Source organism: Taeniopygia guttata, chromosome 10 (genome assembly GCF_048771995.1).
Source record: "Taeniopygia guttata chromosome 10, bTaeGut7.mat, whole genome shotgun sequence".
Taxonomy (NCBI): domain Eukaryota; kingdom Metazoa; phylum Chordata; class Aves; order Passeriformes; family Estrildidae; genus Taeniopygia; species Taeniopygia guttata.
Genome location: NC_133035.1, coordinates 9109498 through 9134596, shown reverse-complemented (window position 1 = coordinate 9134596; position 25099 = coordinate 9109498). Strand labels below are relative to the sequence as shown.

At 40.0% G+C, this 25099-nt stretch overlaps 1 protein-coding gene across 5 annotated transcripts; it reads left to right on the top strand.

Annotated features, from left to right (window-relative positions):
• Positions 1–59: 59 nt before the first annotated feature.
• Positions 60–24789, top strand: LOC100228347 (tropomodulin-3). 5 transcript variants are annotated; one of them, XR_012057515.1, is made up of 12 exons: positions 60–171; positions 949–1122; positions 6218–6414; positions 7790–7946; positions 15236–15358; positions 15949–16038; positions 16539–16669; positions 17599–17706; positions 19119–19262; positions 19591–19735; positions 20754–20882; positions 21794–24789. XR_012057515.1 is itself a non-coding variant. In XM_072933722.1 (11 exons), the coding sequence occupies exons 3-11, from the start codon at positions 6289–6291 to the stop codon at positions 21823–21825; spliced, it is 1056 nt and encodes a 351-aa protein (XP_072789823.1). In that variant the 5' UTR covers positions 60–171; positions 949–1122; positions 6218–6288; the 3' UTR covers positions 21826–24789. The 5 variants fall into 5 exon arrangements, 2 of the variants coding, with proteins under 2 accessions (XP_072789823.1, XP_002198211.1); XM_072933722.1 differs by lacking the exon at positions 20754–20882; XR_003962087.4 differs by lacking the exon at positions 949–1122 and having other exon boundaries at positions 78–171.
• The last annotated feature ends 310 nt before the right edge of the window (positions 24790–25099 follow it).

The window sequence follows — 25099 nt, the reverse complement described above, 5'->3', positions numbered from 1 at the left end:
CTGAAGCGGGACCGGGCCCCGCACCAGCCCCGCCCGGGCCCCGCCGCTCCCAGGCCCCCGCCCTCGGCCGCGCCTGCGCAGACGGGCCGCGGCTCCCGGCGTGCGCGGGGCGCAGGCGCAGACGCGGCGCTGCTGGTCGGGCAGGGCGAGCGGGGAGCGGCGGCCGCCCGGGTGAGGGGAGCGGCTGCGGTGCTCCGGGCCGGGCCGGGGGAGCCGGGCTGGGCTCGGGCGGGCACAGCCCTCCTCGGCGGGAGGAGGAAGACGGGGCTGGGTTGACGCCCGGCCGGCCGGACCCCGGCGGGTCGCGGGGGGCCCGAAGCCCTCTGGTGCCGGGGAACGGGCGGTCCGGCCGGGCGGCGGTCGGGCCGGCAGCGCGGTCCTGCCGGAGCAGCCTGCCGGGCTGGGCGCGGCGCTGAGGGCCGGGGAGCTGCGGGGCTGGGCTGGGTGTTCGGCCAGCGCCCCGCTCTGTGAGCAGCCCGAAAACGGAGCCTTGGGAAAGTTCGCCTGCAGAGCCGGTGCCCGTAATCCTTCGGTTTGCTGCATGTGCTTGCCGAGGCTCGCTCGGCGCTCGGCTCCCCGCGGTCCGTGACGGAGGGATGCCTTTCCGGGGCGCGGTGCTCACCGGGCCCGGCAGCTCCCGTGGCCTCCCGTTCGCCCCTGCACAGGGCTCGTTCCGAGAGCTGCGCACGGAGCTGTCGGGGCTGCTCTGAGAGCCTGGCGCTCTGCGGGTAGGCGCAAGTTGTGCTGAAGTAAGTGATGTTCTAGGGAGGTTGCCGCGTACGCTAAGTTTGCTGCAATGTATTGGATCAATCCTCGTAACTAAAGTTTGGCTACGGTGTCAGGTGTAGAGAGCTTGAAAGGCAGCCAGTGATGTAAGGGAGGACCTGACTTGTACTCAGAAGTAATAGAATGGAAATGAATTAAATTTCTTCTGCTGTTCTGTTCCAGGCTTGTAAGTTTTGCCTCTTTTCTGCAATGGATAAAAGATAACTGAATGTTTCAATAAACATTCAGGTAGCTTGCATCTGACGTTTGTTTTTGACTAAGACACCAGCAGGCAATTCCTCCAGGAGCAGATACTGTATATTAATGGACAGCAGGTTTCTATCAAAGAACATCCAGGTATTTTCTGAAAAAAAAAAAAAAAAGCCTAAACATCCCTTATCCTGGCCAGTCAGTAGCTTCCTGCATGTTGGGTTAGAGAATGGACAGCTGGAGTGGTGATTCCTGACTGCAGAACTTCTCGGGGCACCTGGGATTTTTATCTTATCCCAGCCTTGTATTTATTTGGGATTGTAACACCTGCCCTGCAGCAAGTTTGGTGAGCATGCCTGTAAGTGCCATGGATGTGCTGAACTGCTGCCACTTCCATGCCCTGTGCAGCTTTCCAAGTACTGGCTTTGGGGCTCCTGGCCCTGCCACCCCTGCTGTTGCCTGGGCTGACTGAGAATGTTTAGCCCTGCAATGTGGGTGACCAGTATTCAGGAACAGGCACACAGGAGTAAGTTTTTGGGACAATGCCAACTTGGCAGCTTAGCCATCACTTGAAGCACCCTGTCTGCATGAGAGCTGTGTCCAGTTCTGTGTCATTGTACACAGGATATATAAAAGAACAAAGTGGGCTTTGTTTGCAGGTGCCCTCTGATACAGAAGAGGAGCTTGCAGGAACAGATGTGTTCAGATTCCTTCTGTGTAGTTACTCTGCAGTAGCTGCCTGTCCCCCTCCACTCCCTGGGTCACTGTGTGGACAAATGTGAAATTAGGGAAGCTCAGTTTGCCATGTGTAAAGCTTAGTGAATTGTCTCTTTGAACAGAATGAAGCCTTGAGCTTGCTTTCCTAGGAAAATACTCCAGAACAGTTGTGTCTTCCTGCCTGGAAAGCAGTTTACCCTGACAAGAAGTGTAGGCAAAGGCGGGCTGCCACCTGCTGGCTCCGTGAGGGTCTGGGCTGGGGGATGTCTGCTCCTTCTGGGGCAGGACAACCCGATCCTGTGCCCCAGCCCAGGCTGGGGGTTTGGAAACCTCAGGTGGGTTTCTAAAAGCTTTCTGCTAAGAGAGACAGTATTGGGCTGTTCAGTAGACTTATAAGGCATTACAAAAATATTGTAAGGAACCTGCTGGGATTATGGTAGTAATTATATTTACTCATTTTTCTCCTTGCGTCAGTAAGTAAGGATAGCTCTTTCAAGTGCAGTACATTCTTCATGAACAGTTCTGTATAATCTTGCACACTGGAAAATAGAGTTGTTGCCATCGTAGGGGTTCCCTGGGGAAATGCTCAGATTAGGCTCCTCCAAGCAGCTGGGAGGAGTGGTGCAGGAATGCTGACAGCCCTGCAGACCCCCCTGCTCCAGAGCCCCCTGCTCTGCTGGGTTCACCCAGAGGCTGGGGGGAAGGAGGCTCATGAGGAGCAAATGAGATTAAAGTGAGCTCTGAATGTGCTGGCCAAACCCAGCTCAGTTTGTTTTTCATGATGTTGCTTCTATTTTAAAATCCAAGTCACGGAAGCCATTTACAGTGGACTTTAACAACACTGTTGTTTCCTGTGGGCAAGTTATATCTAAAAAGTTTCTGCTGTTTGTGTCCCAAGAAATTATGTTCTTGCATATAGCAGAAATTTCAGGAGGGGCAAGGGGTGGAGTTTTTAAAAGATAATTGGAAGCTTGCTATTTTTAGAATCTTCTGGTTTTTAAAAATACACTTTCGGAGAGGAGGGGAGAAAAAATGTTTTGGCTTCTGCATAAGAAGTGTGTGAAAGTTGTTTGATGGTCTTTCAAGTGATTATTCGGGTAATGACATAAAGTCAAGTCACTGCTGTTTTTTTATTTCTTTAGTTCTTCATTGATTTCCCAGTCATGGAAATAATGGCAAGAATTTCTTCCTTTCTGAATTTTCAGCTTCTCTTCTTCTTAGCAAACAGTGAATTGACATTTCATGGACTGGAAGTGATGGCTTTCTTTCCATTTCTCTAAATGTGACTATGAAGTTGCTGGAGTGAAGAACTTCACGTTACAGTTATTTATCTGAGAAAGAATATTAACTCTTCGGACTTTTATGCAATGTTTTCATGGTAAAGCTAAGAAGGATACTTAAAAGTAAACTAGCTCTGCTCATGAAAAAAGGGCAAAGTATTTGCAAAGCCAAAATTGATGGTTACAGGTTTTCCCATGATATTCCATTAAGAAGACATATATATATATATATATATATATATATATATATAAAACATGCCACAAATATTCACAGGCCAAGTAACTGCCCCTTCTAAAAGCTTGTAGTTTGTTATGCATGTGTCTCTATGCTGAACTGCTACAGCGAGTGATGGAAAGCAAATAGAGCACTAAGTGTGTTTAATGGGAGGTGAAAGGCTTGTTTGATTAGATTAGGGTTTTAGCTGGCCTTTATGCCCTTTTTAGGCAATGAGAATTCCTTACACTATGTTTTAAAACCTGACTTTTAGCATGTTGTATGCAAGTGGTGTATATGCTGTGTTTTCTTTTGTAGGGAATGTTTCTGAGAGTGGTTGCCAAGCAATCTCAGTGTGCTAACCAGTGCTACCATCATACAATTTAAAGGTGTCTCACATCAAGGATGCTTTCATATTTAAAAAAAATATCCCTGATAGATGGTAGAAAACATGTCCAAAACTCTTTAAATTTGCCAGGCCACATGTGATTCCCTTCTTGCTGAAATGAAGCCTCAGTTACAGAAACTGGGGTTTTTTTGTTCTGCTGCTTTATTTTTCAGTTTTGTGTGCGTTTGTGTGAACACTGTACTGAGGATTTGACTTGACTTCTTTGGTCATATACAAACAAGTGAGACTAAGGGCTGTGACCTGAAAATTAATTAATGTATTACAAAGGATGAGTAGTTTTCCAATATGAAACATCCCAATGCAGTAAATAAAAGGTAATTAATTCTGGATGACAGCATTTTATGGCAATTAATGGAGAGGAAATACAGATGATGTAGATGAAAATAATGTATGGTTATGCAGTGCAACTCTCTTTCAGAGTAAGGGCAGCATTATTCTGCAGCTTACTAACCATTCTGCTTCTTTTAATTACCTGTTAAAACTACACCTTTTAATATTTGAATGCAAATGGACATGCAGAAATGTGGTAAATAGCAGTGTCTTGATGTAGGGCTCGGACGGTGCAGCCTGGTCACAAAGAGCGATGTGGAACGAGCTGCAGGAAATGTTTTTCTCCTGTGATCCTGTGTAATGGCTTGAACTGTAAGGAAGGGCAGAACATTAAGGCTCCAGGAATGAGAAGTTCACATGCAGATTGTGTGGCATCAGCTAATTGTCCGTCAGCTGCTTGCACCTGGAGAAACAAATATACCAGACTGTGAGAACTGTAGGAGGTGGCTCGCTAGGCCACAGAGTCACTCCTTTAATTACTTTTGGAACTTAGGAAAACATAGGTGTGCTACCCTCTGCATTTTCTGCAGCCAATAACTTGGATGTCCCTAGTTCTGTAGCCTCTTGCTATAGGTCTGGGCTCTTCCAGCATGATTGGGTTTAGTTCAGAGGAAGCCAGAGTTCTTTTGATATAATTTACCATAAAAATTAGAATTCCTCATTATGTTTGAGAGAGCTTTGCAAAGATCAGCTTCAGTCCCATCAGTGTCAACTGTAGTTCACAGTAAAGCTTTTCTGTTTGTATCAGCAATTCTTTTTTAAAAGCAGACATCCTGAAAATAGCTGAATATATTCCTCATTCAGATGTAGATGTTGATAGGACCTGGAAATTCACTGTTCTAGCAAAGGCAGTTGTTAAAACCAGATTAATTTTACAGGTACACTTGCCTGAATGGTGTGGATGAACCTCTGTGTGCTCATGTCTGTTTAGTGTCTCTGAATTAAAATGTCACCATATGTAACTGTGGCAGCCAGGGAGACCTTTCTGGATATAAACAACTGAGGTGGAGGAATCCTGTGGGAAGGATTCCATCGTATAGCATGTATGTATATACAGCCTGCCTTTTCTTGCTACTTAAGAGCAGTGACTAAATTGATCTGGTTTTGAAAGACAGTGTAAGTGTGAATTTGAAATAATGCAGTTGTATTTATGATGTGAGCATCTGTCCTTGGACAGGGGCTACTGGAGAAAAAAAAGGTTTTTACTGTATGCCTGGTCTGTGTTGAGTATTTCTATAGAGCCAGAAAAAGGGTTTAAGGAGACCAATGAACAGGAATGTATACATTTAGCTTTTGCTTCCTAAACACCTTATGGACTCTCTTGCTTATTTACAGAGTCATCACAATTACCTTTTCTTTGTCTGTGTGGTCAGCTTGAAGCAAGAATTTGGCTGAAAAAAGGAGAGTCCTAGAACTTGTTTCAAAAAAATGAGAGGAAACAACTTGTCTGCTTGAACACTGCCGTGATTAACTGTTTTTTCCAAGACAAATGCTCAAAAATTGTGGGTGTCAGAAAAGATGTTCCCTGCCCTCCCCTTTTCTGTGAGAAGTGCTATATAGACTGTACATTTTGAAGGACCCTGGTTTCCCTTAAATATAACATTTAGTGACCAGTTTATTCTTTAATTTTAATTTTTTTTTAAATTTCAATTTTTTATGGTCGTAGGATTGACTGGAGTGCTGCCACTTAGAAGCTGTATTTCCTATGCTTTTCATCAAGCTATTGTAATTTTCCTTGGACAGAACAGAATGTTGTTTCAATGGTAGTGCTATAATTAACTTGGAGGCAAACTTCCTTTGTTTCCTCTGTAGGTAATATGCAAGGGTATGAGTCAGTAGTAACCAATCACCTTGTTTATAGGAAGGTATCCTTAAGTGCCCTTGAACTGCTGTAGCAACAACAAATGTGGAGCATCTTAACTCTTCTTTTGGCTTCATTATATGTAAAAAACAAAGGTGTTAGACTGGACTCATAAATGGTAGGATCTCCCCCCTCCTGCCCTTCTCTGTGGGAATTATGGCTTTGGTGTTCTTGTCAAGAGGACTGGGTATTGACTTTGATTTGAAAATAGATATAGCTTAATTAGATATAGTTTAATTACTGATGGACAATGGCATGGTGGGACAGGATTCTCATCAGTGAAGAAACAGCTTCCAGGTGCTCCTTGTCAGCTTAGAGTAACAGATACCAATACTGGGTGACAGAGCTTTCCTTTCACAGATATACGTGGAGGCTGAAGATGCTTTGTGGTTGGGATATTTACCTTAACTCTGCTTATTTCTTTTTAAAAGTTTTTCATAGATCTGGATAAGAATTAAGACTTGGTTTTGAAGTGCTTGAGCAACTTGCTACTGCCCAAGTCATGACACTTCCATTTCGAAAGGACTTGGACAAGTACAAAGATCTCGATGAGGATGAAATTCTTGGCAAACTTTCGGAGGAAGAGCTGAAACAACTGGAAACTGTTTTGGATGATCTTGACCCCGAGGTAGGCATTAGCTAAGTTTTAGTTTTTTCATAGATTCCATTAATAGTCTAAAATAAATTGAGACTTTGTACAATATACTTTTGGACAGAGTTTCTTTCATAGCCTGCTGATGATCTCACAGATGTATATGTGTATATGATGCTTATTTCCTGTTTGCAAGGTGGACACAACTGCAGCAAAGGAGAACATAAGGGATAGTTGGGAGGAGCTTCCTGGGATTGATTTATAAATAAGAATTGCTGTTGTTCATGTTATTGAAAAGAAAGTTTATTTAGAAAGACCTGTTTAACTTTCCTGTTTCCAGTGCTGTCTGGTAAACAGCCCTTTTGCATCCGTGTTTGTTTTATTATTTCTGCTGTGGAGTTTGATTGGAGTGGGAGGGTGCCAACCTCTTCTAATGATTCCTGGTCCTGTATCTGGTAGCTTATACCTATTCCTGTCCTCATGCTGACTTTGTGAAGAGAAGACAAGTAATTGCTAAGCTCCTGAATGATTATGTCAGCATGGAGTACTGAAAAAAAGAGTATTATAGCTTTCTGCTACAAAGGGCTGAGTTGTCCTCTACAGATGTTGGAGATAATTTCAGACATCAAGACTTGTGTTTTCACTTCATGGTTTTCTCTGGTTTTGCTTTAATAAAACCAGGATTAGTTTAATCTTGATGTTCAGGAATCAGTTCAGAATATTATGATCACCTGTTCTGTTGCACTGCAAAGTATTACTGATATTTTAAATGCCTTTGACTTTCTGGATGTTTTAGCAGAGGAGAACTGGCAAAAGGGACTGGTTGTCTTTCATGGCAGTTGGAATTCCCATGCATTCTGGTCATTCTGTACTAATATCCTCTTTTTTTTCTTTAGTTGAAATATGTTGATATTATCAAAGAAACATCCCACCTTGAATCAGGTCAAAACCAGAAATACTGTGTTAAAATAATAGTGGAGTCAGTTGTCTTAAAGACTTAAAATCACATGGGTGTAAGTGACAGAGGAAATAGTCTCTTGCTGAATGTCTAAACTGTAAATAGCTGAGTCTTATTTAGTACTGCTCATTTAAACAGTGCTGATTCTGGCAAAGAAATGCAAAGTAACTGGCAAATTGAATGCTGGGAGCTATTGCACTAAAATAATGAGTTCTATCCTACTGAGAGCGCAGTGTGCTGTATTTTCATTATATTCTCCATGTCTAGATTACCTTGTGTCCTTCCCTGCCCCAAAAAAATGAAGTTGGCAAGGGGATCAAAGATTGCTGACAGTAAAAGATGATGTATCAGGGCTGAACGTTGCCGAGAGGGAGGAGGAAGTGGGAAATGAAACTAAGCAGGTGCTCACCCAGACTTTCTAAGCTGTTCTTCTTTGCTCCATTTGTTGTGCAGAACGCGCTGCTGCCTGCAGGTTTCCGGCAGAAGGACCAGACTGCCAAGAAGGCCTCGGGTCCCTTCGACAGGGAGCGGCTCCTGGCGTACTTGGAGAAGCAGGCACTGGAGTACAAGGACAGGGAAGACTATGTGCCTTTTACAAGAGAAAAGAAAGGTAACACCACATGAAATCTCTGAAGTGGAGAAGCCAGAACTACTGTGAACCGAATTTGATTGAAGCACTGGCAGCTGTAATGCTTTTAACTTGCAGCATTTCCAAATGGCTGCTGCTGTGCAGGGCCAGGAGGTGGTTTCCTGTTCTGGCATTTGTGCTGCTAGGGCTGGTGTGCACTTTGTGTGTAGCACAAGAAGGAAATAAGACTCAGAGTTTTTATCATAGATTGCAAAGTTCTGATGGGCATGATATCCTCAAACTAAGAGCTAACTCTAATTTATGTCAATAATAACAAATGCTGTCATTGTGCCTGTGGCTTATGCCTTGTGCTGAATACAGACAGCAACCTTGTAACACTGTGTTGGATTGGAGAAACAGCAGTTGAATGATGTTGTGGTAGACAGTAATGTTTGAAGATGATGTAGGCTGATAAGGCCATACAAGTGGTGTATGCAGTCATGGTGTTTTTCTAGCATCCTTACTGAAAGGTTTAATAAGATTGCGTAGTTACTTCTGACTAATTATATAGTTAACATCACAAGTTTTGAAATCTGGCAGTGGTTTGTGGTCTGAAAACCATGGCCACGTTATTAATGACTGGATTTTAAAGTTTTGCTTTGGAGCTAGTATTTTCATTGACTTGATGGGAAGCATTTTCTTTTCAGAAGAAAATTGAAAAAAAAAACGTGCTTCTTAAATATTGTAAGAACAACTCTTTTTTTTTTTTTTTTTTTCCACCCAGAACAGAAGTTCTCAAATTTGTGGAGCCTTAGAAAGCACTCTTGGTAGGCACAGACACTCCCAGACCTGTGCAGGGCACATAGATATAGGAGCAGGCTTTTAGCTGTCACCACAGTGTTTGAGCACTGCTTGTGAGCCTTGGCTCTTGTGAACTTTCCCCGTCAGCAGAACAGATCTGCTGCACTAATAATTCAGTAAATTGTTTCCTAAATTGTATTCCAGCTGCTCAAGATGAACAGGCCCCTCTTTCTTAAGGGTTTGAAACCCTTTAATTCTACTTAGTTCTCTGGTGTGAATCATTGCTTATTTAAGAATTGAGTCTTTGTTCATCCACTGAGTTTATGTATATGATTGTGGGGTCTATTTGGTGAAAATTTTGGAGGGAGTATTTGCATTTTCTCTTCCTGTGCCAGATAGCTTTTCCTGACAATGCTGGTGCCTCCCTTTTTTTCCTGAAGTAATAGAGAGATTGTGACTTTACAGTGTGCTGCACCGTGTATGATGGATTTCCTTCATAGAGTGTTTTTTGCTTTGTTTTATAGTTCAGCTCTCTTTGTGTTGAGAGATAACTGTGGCACTTCTTTGCTGACAGCAGAAGGGGAGTTTGCTGACAGCACCTGTAGGAGTAAGCAAGTGCAGGACAGTGCAGTGTACTGACTGTAGAAGGCAGAAGCACCATAGCAGCAGTGCCTTCGTGGTGCCCCTGCTGCTGCCAAGCACTGGTTCATGCTGTGTTTGGCTGTGCCTGGCTTCTGCTGCTCTCCTGGCATGTCTGCCAGTCCGTGTTGGGGACAGACTGATGCTTGAGTGTGATTGGGTTCAGTATATTTGGGGCTCACAGGTGACTGGGGAATCCTTGAATCCTGTGCACTGCTCCATCAGAGGGTGAGCTGGGCAAGGAGGATGTGCTCTAATATTACATTTTCTGCTGACTGCTAGTGCTTCTTTCACATAGTTGGCTCTCTAAAGTCAGCTTACGTCTACATGCACACATAAAAGTATTTGCTTGGGTAGATAAAATCTGTGAGAATCTTGCAGAGAAACAGAAGGTTCCAGCTGTAATGCAGAGCTTGGTTAAGAAAGATCAAATGTCATTTCCTTTATGTAATAAAATATTACTAAATAGTCTGTCTGCATGTTGCAATGAGTCATACCAGTGTAGTTTGTAAAATTTCCTGTATCTCATAAAAAAAAGTTACAACTTTAGTAACTTCTGTCATTTATTTTATGCTATAGGAAAAGAGAAAATAATTTTTTTAATGAAATATAGATTACTTTCATTTAAACTAAAAATGTGGAAACAAATGTTTAGTATCCAAATTGATGCTCTGTTGAGTGGGCAAGAGGCAAGAAGATCAAGCTCATGTAGTAGTTGAAGGATAACCTTTTCTTTTCCCCTCATGAAAGTATTATGGTTCAAATTTGATTTGTTGCCACGTTTGTTGCCATTTGCACAAAAATGGCAAACGTAAATAATCTATTAAATCAAGAAATTATGATATTGGTCTAGATGTAGAACTTGGAAAGAGCATAGAGTGCAACTTAATACTTGAATAGGATGTTTTTTTCTATAGAGGGCTTGTATACTAATTTGTTTTTTGGTAATATGAAAGCAAACCAACAGACAACTAACCTGGGTTATAATTTTTCACTTCATCTAGAAATGTATTATGAAGAAACACTAGCAAGTTGTGGAATAAGGGTAGGTGAAAATCTTGCTTGATTCTCCTGTTAATTTAGGAGAAATGTGACAAATATAACCTTCAGTTCCACAGGTTTTGGGAGGAGAATGATGGATTGGAGCTGCAGCTGGTTTTTTTTGGTGCCATTTTTTGGGTCAGAATTTGCTAAAATATTTCTGTGTCCCTGGCTGGTCTCGTTGCTCTAACTTACTCATTTCATGGAGCAAAAAGAGGAGAAATCTACCTTTCTCTTTTTTTTTTCTGTTTTAGTAGAACTGATGTCCTGCATGGTGATTTGGTCTGCAGATTTATCAAAGAAACTTACCCTAGGTTAATTTAAAATATCCTGGCTTGCTGCTGATTCTGGTAACTTTGTTTTCCTTCTAAAGTGTAAAGGAAAAAACTCTCTTCCACGTGCCCCAAGTACCTATTTTTGGGGTAACATGTTATTAAAATAGTATTGCTACTCTTTCAGTGATAGGTGATGTAGGTCTTTGGAACCTCTTTCATTTTGTGCTATGGCATGTGGAAGATCTGTTTGCCAGTGCCTTGATTTTGCTTCTAAAAGTATCTTTAAAAACTCACTTTGTTTTAAAACATGATTTAATGATTGAAGTCACGTTCTGTTCCAATTAAGTGTTGAACCATACAGTAAACCATTGTTCAGGAGATTCATGAGACCTATGTGGTAATGATTGCAACAGAACTAGCTTTGTCTCAATATGTGCATGTAAGTATGTCATATAGATTGTACAGGGTACACTGCAAGGAGCTCATCCAAACAGTAAAGCAAGGCTTCAGCATTGAAGGCTGTTGCCCTCAAGTGTGTTCCACTCCTCTGACCAAGGCTCCTCCTCCTTCTCCCTTCTCTTGGAACAGCAGAAAAAGACAATTATAGCTGCTGAGATAAAAACATATCTGAGATAGTAATGTACTTTGTGCTGTATAGTGCAAGGCATTAGCAAAGTGTTGTGTAAACGAAGCTTTGCATTGCTAGCCTTTGCACTCTGCTAATTGTGGCTTTCTTCCCTTCGCGTTCCTGCCGGGGTGTGTTTGTTCTGTGGAGATTTGCAGTTCATGTAACTTCTGCTTTAGGATTGATTTGGTCTTTCCCCTTCTCTATCACCCAGAAAACAGACTGAAACTGTAGCCACCTGGTTAAAGCTCTTCTGTTGGCACCCTACTCAGTTGTTACTTCAGATCACCATTGCCTTCTGTTGCAGCAGGATTTGGGATACTGTGTTATCTGTTTGCCATTGAATCACTTTAAAGTCTTTAAAGGAAGTGTGTTACATGTTGTGATGTGAAACTAATATCTTGTAGGAGCTTTGTAGAAACATTTGTCAAATTGATATTCTCCATACAAGAGCTCTAGAACAAAATAAGATGTGATACTCCAGCCTTAATGTGAAACAGTTTTCTAATTCACTGCTATGCGGCCTGTAATCAGATAGCAGATAACAGCTCTGCTTCTGCACTAAGATATTGAGGAACTCACTTGTAAGTTGAATTAAAAACATTAGTATGAAATTGTGCTTACAAGTGAATTGATAAACCTAAGTCTGTTACATGGTAAGAACTGGAGATTGATGAAGTGTGGATTATATAAATTTCTGAACTAAGGAAAGTTAAAGGAACATCAGATGTTGCTCACTTTTCTTCATGAAGTCAGTGATGAGAAAAGCTTGTATTCAGTTGTTATCAGGTAGCACTTGATTGGTTTCCCCAAATGGAGTACCCCAAAAGTGGAATTTAGACTTTCTTCTGCTGTGCAAGGTATGGCTGCTTGCTTCCTGTTAGTGTGGGGTGTGTGAGAATAGTGCCAACCATGTTCAGTGCATGGCCCCACTGAACAGACCTGATTTCTGCAGGGTACTGAATCCCACTTTAAATACTGTGAATCTATGTGGGAAATGTCCAGGGCATTTCCATAAACACCATCCAGTGTTCTGCCTCTAGAGCAATACAGTTGGGTGGAACTTGGAATTGAAACTGAAAGTTCATTCTGTAGCAGAGGAGGCCTGTGACTTAATCCTGGATGTGCATCATCTAACATGTTAGATTAAAGACATGGAACACCTACCTATATAATTATTACAAAAATGATGTGAACATCCCTGAAATTTGCCTCTTCATTTGCTTCATCTTAGCTCCTTTACAGCCAGCCAGGATAATGCAGTCATGTTCCTTCATCTAATCAAATCCCTGCTATTTGGAAATGTTCCAATGAGGGCCAGGCAAGCTGCACATCTCATGGGCTGCACAGATGTGTAGTGGTTTTTTGTTTTATTTAAAGCCTGCATTAGGAGGGGGGAAGGAACTTGCTGAACTGTATTGGCAGCAGGCCTTGAGTGAGATCATTGTCCCCAGAGACAGAGGTCTTACCCTTCTGGAAGTAAATTCATTGCTAGGAGTGGGGAGTGGGGAAGGACCTACTTTTATATGTGCATTGTAAACCTCTGATTTCTGTTCTAGGACGAGATGAAGCCAATGAATGAGAAATTATGTACACAAGGGTGTGACTTGTTTTATAACAAAAAACTGCTCCTGACCCAGCTCATGTGACTGGAGTTGGCTGCAATGAACATTTCTGGAGGGCAGTGGCTTTTAACATTTTTACTTTATTAAAAACTGATTATACTTCTCAGTCTCTTTAGGTTTTCTAAAGAGTCAGGCATGTGTGGATAAGTTTAGTATCACTCTTAGGAAGCAAATATTTGAACTAGATGTTTCTAACCGATGAATTTAAGAATTACTGAAAAGCAACATCAGGAAAAGTAGTTCTTTTTTTATGAGCACTGTGGGATGAACCAGACAGAAGACTGAATTAGGTTAAAATACATTTTTGCCAAGTTGTTTTTAATTGAGATTAATTTATTTTTTCTGGTCTCTTCCTGCTGCACTGATGATGCAAATAGGATGCTGAACTAAGGCTCAGGTGCTTGAATTCCACTGTCCTCCTTCCTTGTACTCCAAAATCCTCACCCTTTTACTAGCCCATATTACTGAGGAAAAATAACACAACCATAGCTGCTGAAAGGCTTTAGATCATGTCTGTGCTGCTCAGAGTATTTAATGGATTGATGAAAAGCTTGTCAAGCATTCTCTTCTATAAACTACAGTTTAAATTAAAGGTTAATCTCTCCCCAGTAGGTGATGCTGGTAAAACAAAATTATAGAAATGTATTGCATCATTTATATCAAAACAACCTGAAACAATTGCTACACAAACCCTCAATGTATGAAGAAATTTGTAATTTAAGAAGGTTTTCTTTTAATCCTGAATCAATTTATGAAGGTTTTCTTTTAATCCTGAATCACCAACAGTTTCTTTTGCACTGTCCATCAAAGCTGAGGTATGGGTGGTAATGCATGTCAGCTGCACTTAACTATTGTTTGGAATCAGTAGTTATGTAAGGAGGTCTGTTTTCTGCTTCTAAATATGGATAATAACCATTTATACAAGTTTCCAAAGAGATAGCAACCCAGGAACAAAGATACCGTGTTGCTAGCAACAGCTCTTGCTCATCAGACTGTGTTGTCAGAGAAAAACCTGATGTCCTTGTCTGCAGTCTGTGCTAGTGGGAAAGCATTAACTTCCTTTAAAAGGAAAATTACCACAAACTACTGTAATCTAGAGAAGATATGGAATATGTGGTTTTGTAACTCCACCTACTATCACTGTAACTGGGACAACAATGATTCCTCTGTGGAAATACTTTTTATAGATATGCATATGACAGAGGGTGGGCTCCTGAATTAGGACTGAGACTTCATAGGATGATTATCAACACCACTTCCCACTCCAGGAAGTAACAAAAGGAAGTTGGAACTCCTTTTCTATAGCTCTTTCTGTGGATAGCTCAGGAAACTTGGAAAGTTTGAAAAACTTGAACCTTAAATAGCTGTTAAGATTCGATTCACAGTTGTGTAGTTGGGAACGATTTCTCTCAAATGCATCAGTACAAGAGCTTTTGTTTGCCATGTTAATTTGTCCTGAACCTAAGCACCCCTTGCCTGTCCTGGCTGGTACCCAGTGGAAGACTTCTTTACTCTGAAGGACTGGTTCTAAACCATTCACAGCTGAACTGTTAGAAAGACTTTCTCATATTCTGATTTCCTACCCTAACTTTGTAGCTGAAGGTGTATGCAGGAATTATGGTAACTACACAGACCTCTACCTAATTCACGTCTTCTAGGATAAGTTTTCCCACTTAAAGGTTGGTGCAGAATGTAATATTACTCCTGGTTCTTTTGCCATTGAATCTTCAATCAGCATTCTAAAGTATCATTTTAGAAAGCAATGTCACTGGCAGAGAAATCTGTTACCATGTTTTGTGCTGTTCATAAACCATGGTTTTCCCACTCAGCTTTGTTTTTTTGCTTCAGAACTGAGGTTAACATCTGAAATCAGAAATATTGTGTATGGTGTAAAAACTGCAGTGAATAGTCAGGTGTGTGATTTCACCGAGCTCTGTGATATTCTCTCTCTGACACATTCCCATTACAGTTCTGCCTGGGTCCCTTTTTCCCTTGAGAGGAAACTCAGCATTCTCTAGTGATACTAAATCTTTCTTACAGTCTTTCTAGACTGTTCAAAATGTATAATGCAAGTTTTTATGTTACTTTCTAATCCTTAGGAGAAGCATATAAGGTTGAAATCATGATCCAGACTCCTGAAAATTTATTCTTGTTTATACTCTTTCCTCTTCTCTGGCTTGCAACAGCAGAAGAACCCTTTATGTTGTCTGTGGTTCTCCTAGTATTCACTAAATGTAATATGTATTCTTTAAGTACATAGTATTTGAAACATAAGTAGCAGCATAATACAAAGTAACATCAGACTTTCCATTTTGTTTACTCCAGGGAAAATATTTATCCCCAAGCAAAAACCTGTACAGTCTTTCACAGAAGAAAAATTCTCTCTTGATCCAGAACTGGAGGAAGCCTTGACCAGTGCCACAGACACAGAATTGGGTGACCTCGCAGGTAAGGTTTTTTTGAAGGATGAATGGGCTGGCACATATTTAGAGAAGAAAGATCTATAATTAATGTATAAAATAATGCAGGATGTTGCAGTTGTGACAGAAGCCAGATTATGTAGTTTGCCAGTTTGCTTGAAGTGTTTCACTTTGTTGATGTGTGATAATTTGTGAGGAAGTTAATTGTTTTGACCTGCAAAAGATACCTGATTTTCAAACTCAAAACCATTAAATCCATTCCTCAGACTGGCTGTTTTTTGATGTGTATGTAACTGCTTTTTATTGTGTTCAACAATGGGTTTGTATGTGCCTGTATTCCTAAAGCTTCATTTTTGTGATTGAATTGCACTTTTTGATGTTGGTGCTTCAACCTGGTGAGGTCAGAACTTCCTAAGATGTGAAATTTAACTAAAATGTCTATAATTAATTATTTTTTCTACTTTTTTCAAATAATTAAGATATTGAATGGCTTTTTATACTTGTAAGTATTGTACAAACATCAGGTTTATCAGGTTTTGTTGTTTAAAGGAACTCTGGATCTGACCTGAATTAGTCAGGAACAGTAAAAACTGTTTTTTTCTTTTTTTCCTTTTTCAGCAATACTGGGGATGTCCAACTTGATAACAAATAATCAGTTCTGTGATGTAGTAGGAAGCAGTAATGGGATTGACAAAGACAGCTTCTCAAGTAAGTGTGTACACAAGTGCTAGAAAAATCAGTTCTCTGTAGTGCACATAGTTACTATAGCATTCACTGTTTCCTGTTGCACCAACATTCTTTTAGACTCTTCAATCTTAGTCTGGAAGTGTGTATGCCTGTAACATTGCTAATTAAGTTCTGGCAAAACTGGAATTGAAATATACGTGCACTAAAGTGTCCTCTGCATTTAAGTCACTTATTGGTGACAAAATAGGCATAAGCATGCATTGTGTGTGTTGGTTCTTAAGTTTTATATTTGTGTTTGTAGTTCTCCTATGTATTTTCAGAAAAGAAAAAAAAAGCAGATAGGCTGTGAGGACTTTTGAAATTCAGAAGGATTGAACTTTATGAAAATATGGTCAGGAGAGGATGGTATTTTGGTATGGCTTTCTTGGTGGGGGAGAGATGTAAATATTTAGTATGTGTATAATTTATTCACAATGAATGTGTGCAACCTTTTGGTTACATTTAAATGCCTTACTTTTCAGATATAGTAAAAGGTGAAAAAATGTTGCCTGTTTTTGATGAACCACCAAATCCCACAAACGTGGAGGAGACACTGCAAAGGATTAAAGATAATGATTCTCGTCTTGTTGAAGTTAATCTAAATAACATTAAGGTAATTACCTGAAGGCTGCGGTAAATATGCTGCTTTTTCTCAGTAGAAGACACTTTTAGCTGCAAAACTCTCTAAGAGAGCATGATAGGCTTATTCTAAGTACAGCAGTCTTTCTGCTGAATGTTGTAGTGTGTCTAAGCTCAGAACCTGCAGCTAAACCAATAATCCATCTTGGTTACTTTTGCCAAATGTGTATTTAAAAAGTCTTAGACTTTCTCACTGCCAGCCCAGATTTCTGTCACTGGCAAGCTGGCAGCAGTTCCAGCAGCTCATTATCATGGAGTTAACTACTTTGTTGAATCCTTTGTCCTCGATGAAGCAATGTGCTCTCAGTTTCTATTGCGAGCAGAGGGATATTTGTGCCTTTCATCCTTCTGATTCTTGTACAAAAGTGCTGGTGGAAGTTAGGGCAGCTTCTGCTCCCTAAGTGTAGCAGTTGTGTTTTTACACATGACAAGCTTTTGCATATTTGCTTGAAAGAAACCAGAACTGCAGCACCCCTGACTTGCAGTGCAGACACCAGAGACAGCCTTGCCAGCAACCAGGGCTGCTTGTTCCCCTCACTAAAGGGGGGAAATAAAATCCATGGTTTAAGAATACTGTGTAACAGGTGCAGCTAGGCAAAATAACTGCCTAAAAAGGCAACAGATCAAAGTTTTTGATACAATAAACTGAGACATTTGCTTCTTTAAAATTATTCCTTTTAAGATTGGTTGCTACTATTCTGCAAAAATGATTGCTTTATAGAATTGGTGAGTCTTACAGCCATTGGATCTCAGGGTAGGTCTTCACTGTGAGGCTGCTGGAGACCAGTGGTAGTTAATATTGTAGGGCATTTTGCTGTAAAGAGAGTAAGACAGTGGGAGAAGTTGGGGGGAGAGGATAAACTTGTGTATCTCAAGAGAGTGAAATGCTATTTTTAATTCAAGAACATACCAATTCCAACGCTGAAAGAATTTGCAAAAGCCTTAGAAACCAACACACATGTGAAGAATTTCAGCCTGGCAGCCACCAGAAGCAATGACCCTGTTGCTGTTGTAAGTACTTGTCATAATGGCTTTGGGTGGGGTGCAAGGGAAGTTAGGATGTAAAGGCAGTGGTAAGGGATTGCATTTAATCCAGTTTAAATGCTCAGGGATGAAAATGTTTCCATTCTGCTACAGTGTAAATTATGTTTTCTTTAACAAACCTTTGTTGTATCTAAGTTACTAGTAACTTAATATGCAGCAATGCTTCAGATGTGTGAGGGGAGAATTCTTTTTTCCAGTCCCTTTCCTTGATTTTTTCATTTTGCTAACCTCCTTCCTTTTTTTCTTTCTTTCCTAATTGTTTAGTTCCTGCTGTTCTTTCCAATAGCCAATAGTTCATTCAAAATTAATTTGCAGGAAGCACATTTGAGGACTTAAAAACACCCATAATGTTTTTCAACTAACTATAGAGTTTTAGTTGTAAAATCCATGTTTCTCTAATTCCCTGCTACCAAAGATTGGCTTAAACTATTGGTATATAAAGCATAATACTAGTCAAAGTATCTAGCTTGATACAATTGAAATTTAAATGTAATTTATTGTCAAGTTGTTTTTTTCTATGTTGAATTAAAGCAGTACCTTATTTAATTCCAAATAAAGAGGTAAGAAAACAAAGCTAATTGTTTTGCCAGGACAATCCTTTACACTTATTTTAACTTCAAATTAGAAAAAAGGCAACTAGTTTGAAAGACTCCATTAAATGAACAAATGAGCATTTGAAAGCTTTGGGTTTGAGTCAATTAAGTTTATTTTCAACAGGACTAAAATGTGTAATAAAAATCTATAAAGGCTTCTTTTCTCAAGTGCGGTTTTGTTGTATTTTTTGTATTGTGACTTGATAGAAAAAAATTCAAAGGGTACAATTTTTCTGCCAGTAAACTCAGCACTTAGCCATTCCCGTTTTCTTCCTTTCGCAGAAATAATGTAAGGTATAAAAGTGCCTTTAGGTACATGCTGCTGCTATGCTTAGAGCTTTGAATTTACCTCTTCCTACCAAATCTGTAGACAAAAGCATTTTCAAAGTCAGATCTCCTGTTTACAAATTAACCATATTTAATTCTCCTCTCAGTTGACTAATGCCCTTTCTTTGGCCTTTGCTTAGCAGCCTGCATTGCTCGTTGTGTGCTATGAAGGCTTACAAAATGGAATTGGTCCAATATGCTAATTTCAGGCCATTTGTATTCTGTGTATCTTTTTAGTTTGTAACAAGAGAAAGACAGGCCTTCTCTTGACTGCATGCTTCTTAAGAGGGGAATGTAGATAATGTCTGCCTAAAGAGTCATTTCAGTCTCAGTAAGTGAAAGCTTGCAAAGTTACACCTTGCATCTCTGGATTTGCTGGTTCCATGGAACTAGTTAGTGTGTCCTATGAGGTACTGCAGCAAAATTTAAAAGTTTAATGATGCTTTCTTATATTCAAAGGCTCTTGCAGATATGCTGAGAGTAAACACAAAATTAAAAAGTTTGAACATAGAATCAAACTTCATCACTGGAGTTGGAATTCTGGCATTGGTTGATGCACTGAAAGACAATGAAACGTTGACAGAGATCAAAATTGATAATCAGGTAAGTGAGGTGGTGATGAGGCCATAGCTAGACCCAGCCAACCCTAATTTACAAGACAGATTGTGATAAACTCTTCAAATATTTTATGTTTCGTTATTTTAACACCACCAACAATTGCCCTTAATATTGTCAGAAGCATCCAGCTGAGGTTGATTTCTGTGCTTCCTTGTGCTTTAAAGTGTACAAATATATTTTAGGACCTTCTGCCGATTTGATTAACTAGAATGAAGCTGAGTGTTTATTGACTGATATGGGGAAAGTGTTTTGATCTCTTTCAAGATGGACACACCTGAGCTCTGTTGTCTTTGTGTACCTTTTATTTTAACAGAGGCAGCAGCTGGGCACAGCTGCAGAAGTAGAAATTGCCAAAATGCTTGAAGAAAACAACAAGATCCTCAAATTTGGATACCATTTCACACAACAGGGACCTCGAGCCAGGGCAGCTGCAGCTATCACAAAAAACAATGATTTGGGTAAGATCTGTCAATTATTAATTGACTGAGTGTGTTGGCACAGGCTTTAAAGGTGTCTGGTTATTCCCCTTCTCTCTTGATAAAACCAGCATAGCACAAGATTAGTAGATCTGTTTCAGGTTTCTTTTGTGCTTTACTTCCACTTTTTTGTTGCTGCTTGATGTTTTGTTGCAGGGTGTTCATGAGGGGAGAGTTTTTAGCATAGTCTAGAAGAAGAACATTCAAATTTTATGTGAGTTGTGGCAAAGGGAGTGAAAACAATAGTAAGATTCAAGTAAGCAGTACTTGAAATTAACAGTGTAGGATGGCCTGTTCAATGGCAGTATCCTAAATGTCACTGGGATTGCTTGAGCAAGGAAACTGAGCATACTGTCATGTACAGAGGCTGGGACTGGGTAATCTCTCCCTTGGTGGTTCTGTTCAAGCACCAGTAGCTGATAGCAGTGGTATCTTTATTTGCTACAGTCATGTTTGTTTAAGCTCATCAGTTAGAATCCTATTTAAATGGATGAGCAGAAAATTGGTTAATAACATAGCACATGAATGGAAATCATTTATATAATAATGTCAAATACTTGAGGCACTCAACCACAAAATCATGTCCATCTATTCAAGTAGAAGTTCATTTTAAAACTCTATTTAATTAAATCTTTTTGGTTTAGATGCTTTGTACTGACCTCTCATCAGTGTAAAAAGGGGCCAGGCAATTTAGTAGTAGTAGCAGTAGTTAAGGAATATATTAGAGGGAATGACACAGGAAATTAGAATTTGGTTAAGGATCTGATTCCCCTCTGAATAAAGTGGAGGAGAACAGCTCTGAAAGATATGGATGAGTAACTAGAATAGAGCACAGAGAGATAAGAAAGGCACTCAGACACTGCATATTTGTTTCTCATAATGCTTCAGGTGTCTCAGAGCTTTCTAAGGTTTCCTCTCTCACTAGTTCTCTTATTAGTGCTTGACTGTTCAAAATCTATGCTTCTGTTGATATCTTGCCTTTTTTCCTTTGCTTTCTTAGTCTGGAGTATGCGAGTAAAAGCTTCTGCAAATACCTTTTCATCTCTCCAGCCCTGAAGCTACAGAGAAGGTTACTCTGAATACCCATCTCACTGACACCAAGATGTTTGAAGTCTCTTAATTTCTCTTTGTACGTTCCTTCTAAAAAAAAGTCTACATCTTTTTCTTTCTCCTTGCTCACACTGTGTTGTACCACATCCCTGTTTCTTGTCTGTGTACTTTTAACTGCATGATTGGAGAAGTCTAGGGCTGGAAATTCTTTTCATCTGTTCTTGCAGTTTGATGAAAGCAGGTATGAGTAACTTCTGCCACCTACTTTCCGTTGAGTGAATTTGAGAACAGATTCACTTTCTTATATAGATGTGTTTGCTTCACTTGGTTAAACAAAATGGAGATGTCCTTTATATTTTTCCTTTATATGTCCTATATGACCTTTAGTGCCATTTGCTTTGTCTGCACAGAAAAGGAAAATATAATTTGATAATGTGAAAAGAAAACATCAAAAATAATACAAATGTTGAGGAAAACTCCAGTCATTCGATCAATATTGCATATTCTCAAATCTTAATAACATGTGAGCTTTTAGTTATTTTAATCACAATTTTTTATTGCTCTTGCATTTTCTGACAATGTAATGGTTTTATTAATAAATGGAAGGTTTTAGGCTGTTGATTTTAACACCTGTGTCTGTATAAATTGTGTTAGATATATCGTGAAGCTCTTGCAGTGTTTCTTTTGAAGCCATGTAAATTAAATTCACCTCTAAAAAAACTGGAAAAACTGTAAAAAAAAAGAATCCTGGCTAAATCTGCTTATTAGGCATAAGATGATTAATGTTTCCCACAAGTCCTTCCTTGGAAATATTTGCATTAAGACGATAAGCTCGGCTTACTTGCTTAAAATGCTGTCTAATGCTAAGTGTTAGCTACCTTAATTTGTGGTACTTCATGTGACAAAGTAACAGTTCAAGTTACAGAAACACAAAAAATAGTTAAAATGCTAATATAGCAAAACTTCTCTTTCTTGTCTCCCTTGCTGCAGTTCGGAAGAGAAGGGTTGAAGGAGACAATTAGCAAAGCTGATGGCAGAGCCGTGGAGTCAGCACGGGCAGCACCGTGGGCTTCGGCAGTTTTGGACTACATTGACCTGGGTTAGAAGGGAAAAGACTGGAAACCCCATTCCTTTCAAAGCAAAGCAATAGAATCATCTGCTGGTATGCAGCACGGTTTTGGGATGCATGGAGACACAGTAACTGTGCCAGTCTCTGTACCATAGGTTTTGATTGGGTTTTTTTAAGAACTTTTTTTTGTATTTCAAGACTTTGGCTGTGCTTTCTACTAAAAATGTAATTGCAAATCAATGGTATAATTGTCTATAGTCAAAGAATGGGACTTTTAAGATGATTGGGCAGCTACTGACCCAACTGATATGTTTGTGAGAAAATCTGGGGGTGTGTATTTACAAGGAGGGCTGTGTATATTCCTGACAGCAATGCGCCAGAGAAAAGGGATTCTTCACCCAGCAGCTGCACTCATGTAAAGCTGTTAAGCTTTGTTCATCTGCACTGAAGAGAAATCTTTCACAGCAATGTTATAATTCTACTGGTTTATTTTTTATTTGCTCTTGATACTGTAATCAAGTTCAAAGACATCCTTTTAAGCCAAACAAAAATAAATTGGCTAAGAACTTCTCCCAAGAAATTAGAGGGACTAATACAAAAATGGAAGCCTTGGAAAACAAGAAAGAAATTCAGGAGCCTTAAAAAATGAGAGTTCTTCTGTTACACCTAAATCCTTAAAGTCTTTTTCAAAAGGTCCCATAACTGTGTCTTGCTCTGTATCTAAACTGGATACAATTTTATTTTGATTTCATATGTTCATCAGCATTATTTAGTTTATATTCTTTGTTTAAAAATTATCTACATAAGTATAAATTTCTCTAGAAGTAGTGGAAATTAATATTTAAAATTATGCATAACTATACAGGAAGAGCAGCCTTAACTGTAAGACCACTGGCTGGAGTGGCATTACATTAAGCTGTTTGTACTTCATACAAATCTAACAGTTTTCTATAATCAAGTAACACTTTAAGAAAGGGTTTTTCCATTCTATATTTGTCTTGATGTTGAAACACTACCTAAGACATGCAAAACCAAACCAATATGTAGTTTCAAATCTCTAGGGCGTAGTCATTATTGAAGTGTTTAAAGTTCTATCAGCAAACTAATAAGGCAGTAAGAATCACTTCAACTTCTGTACATAATCACAGTACACTTTGAAATATGAAAATCTAGACGCTTTTCAGTGTAGGTCTGTTTGGACTGTCTTGTACTAGTTTGCTTTGAGATCACAAAAATGTTCTACAGCACTGCTTGGCTGTATTTATAGCAACAGAGAATTCAACTGATGACTATTTTCATCCAAAGATCATAATGTGGTGAGAATTTATGTGTAGAAAACATATTGGACTGAGAATTTTGCATCGGGTTGTATATACTATAAAAACAGAGCAAGTCTCTGACACTGTGCCCACGTTGTAATTTGCTGCAAATCTTGGTTTGGATCTTTAAAGACAGACTTTATTCTGGAGGTGGCTTCAAATTTTACTGCAACTGTACAGAGAATTTTGAACTGTAGTGCCTTCAGTGAGGATGTATATAACTGGTTTATACTTGTGGAAGAACCTTTTTTCCCCCTACTTCTAGATCAGCGTTTTATTAGAATTACAAATAAATACATGCTCTGAAATCCAAGTTGGAATTAATTCAGTTAAAACCAAAGACTACACTTACAGTGACCTCACAACACCACCAGAAGTGTTCTGATGAGTAACAAAAAGGGCTTATTTTATAAATTTTCAAGAACTTTTTAGATTTTTAAAATAAACTTTGAAATAATTCTAATACAATATGCATACAGTCAGAAGTTGTGTCTTTTTACAGACAGACACTGCTGTATAAACATGGCCAAAGCATGTCATGTGCTGAGTTGCCTAAAGCTGTATTTACTTTTTATTTGCCAGGCACTATAATCATTTTGTGTCAAAAAACAGGCTCTAGTCTCTTCCTTCATTTGTTGAAGGGCTGCATGTTCACAGAATCTGTTCATGTATTAGGATTCTATGATGAGTTGTTTTATCACTGCCTAAAAGGATTAGGCAGTTATCTCCTACTTTAAAAATGAAGGAGAAAACTGAAAGGCTGGATTATGGAAATAATAGCCCAAACCCCTTTCTTGCTTTTACTAAATCAAAATTGGCTGTTTAATTATTTATATTCCAATCAAAGGCAGAGCAGCTCTCAGGTGTCCTGTCACAAATGATAGTTAAATGGTTTGAATCTGTAGACAACAGCTAAAAATTTGACTGCTTGTGACTTTTAGGACAGATACCTGACAGCCTGGGCATAGAAAACAATTATTTTCAACCAGAAGGGTTTAATCATCCAAATTGGTGCAAGACCTTTGGTGTGGTGCATGGAACAGTTAACAGCAATCACTTTTGTGCCTGCAGTGTGTGTCCTTTTTGGAATAAATGAAGAAATTCAGTCTGTAGCCAGGAATCTTCAACAGTCTCAACAAAGGAAGTGAACGCTGATGTAATGCCATCGAGTGTGGTGAGATCCTGCATATGATTTCACTGATTGGAAGTGCAGGAGTGGTATTACTTTGATAATCAGTCACCATAAGCACAAGGTCTTTTTCTGAAAGAGATACTGTTTTCTTATTGATTATTTTTCCGCCTTAATGCAGAAATCAATTGACCGCATATGTTGATTCTGTTGGTTCAAGCTAAGCATGGAAACACAATCAATATTTCAGAGCAGTTACATATTTACTCTTGTATTTTAAAGAAATAGCCTCACTCTCTCTGCAACTTGAGTAATCTTGCGTTTGTAAGCTACAAACAAGCAAGGGTTCAATTTAAATTTCCATTGGGGAAGCAGGTATTGAGTATTTTAGCATGCCAGCACTATATGCTGTCAGATAGTAAAACAGTTACTAATCTGTGGATGATTAAAGTACTGTATTCTTGTTGTGGCTGCGGGGTTTTGTTTGTTTGTTTTAGTACTGCACGGACCCGCTTGAAGCCCTGGCGTTTATATGAGAACACAGCTTTCCTTCTGCGGCCGGGCGGGAGCGGCCGGGCGCCGCTGCGGGACGGGACTCCCTCAGCCGGGGGCGATCGGAGCGCGGGAGCGGCACCGCCGCGAGGGGAGGGGAGGGGAGAGGAGGGCGGCTGCGCCGTGCGGAGCGCTGCCGGTGCTCCGGGCGGCCCCGGCCCCGGCCCCGGCCCCGGCCCGTGGTGCCGCCGCCCGTCCGGCCACGTCCCCTGACGGCGGCGGGCGCG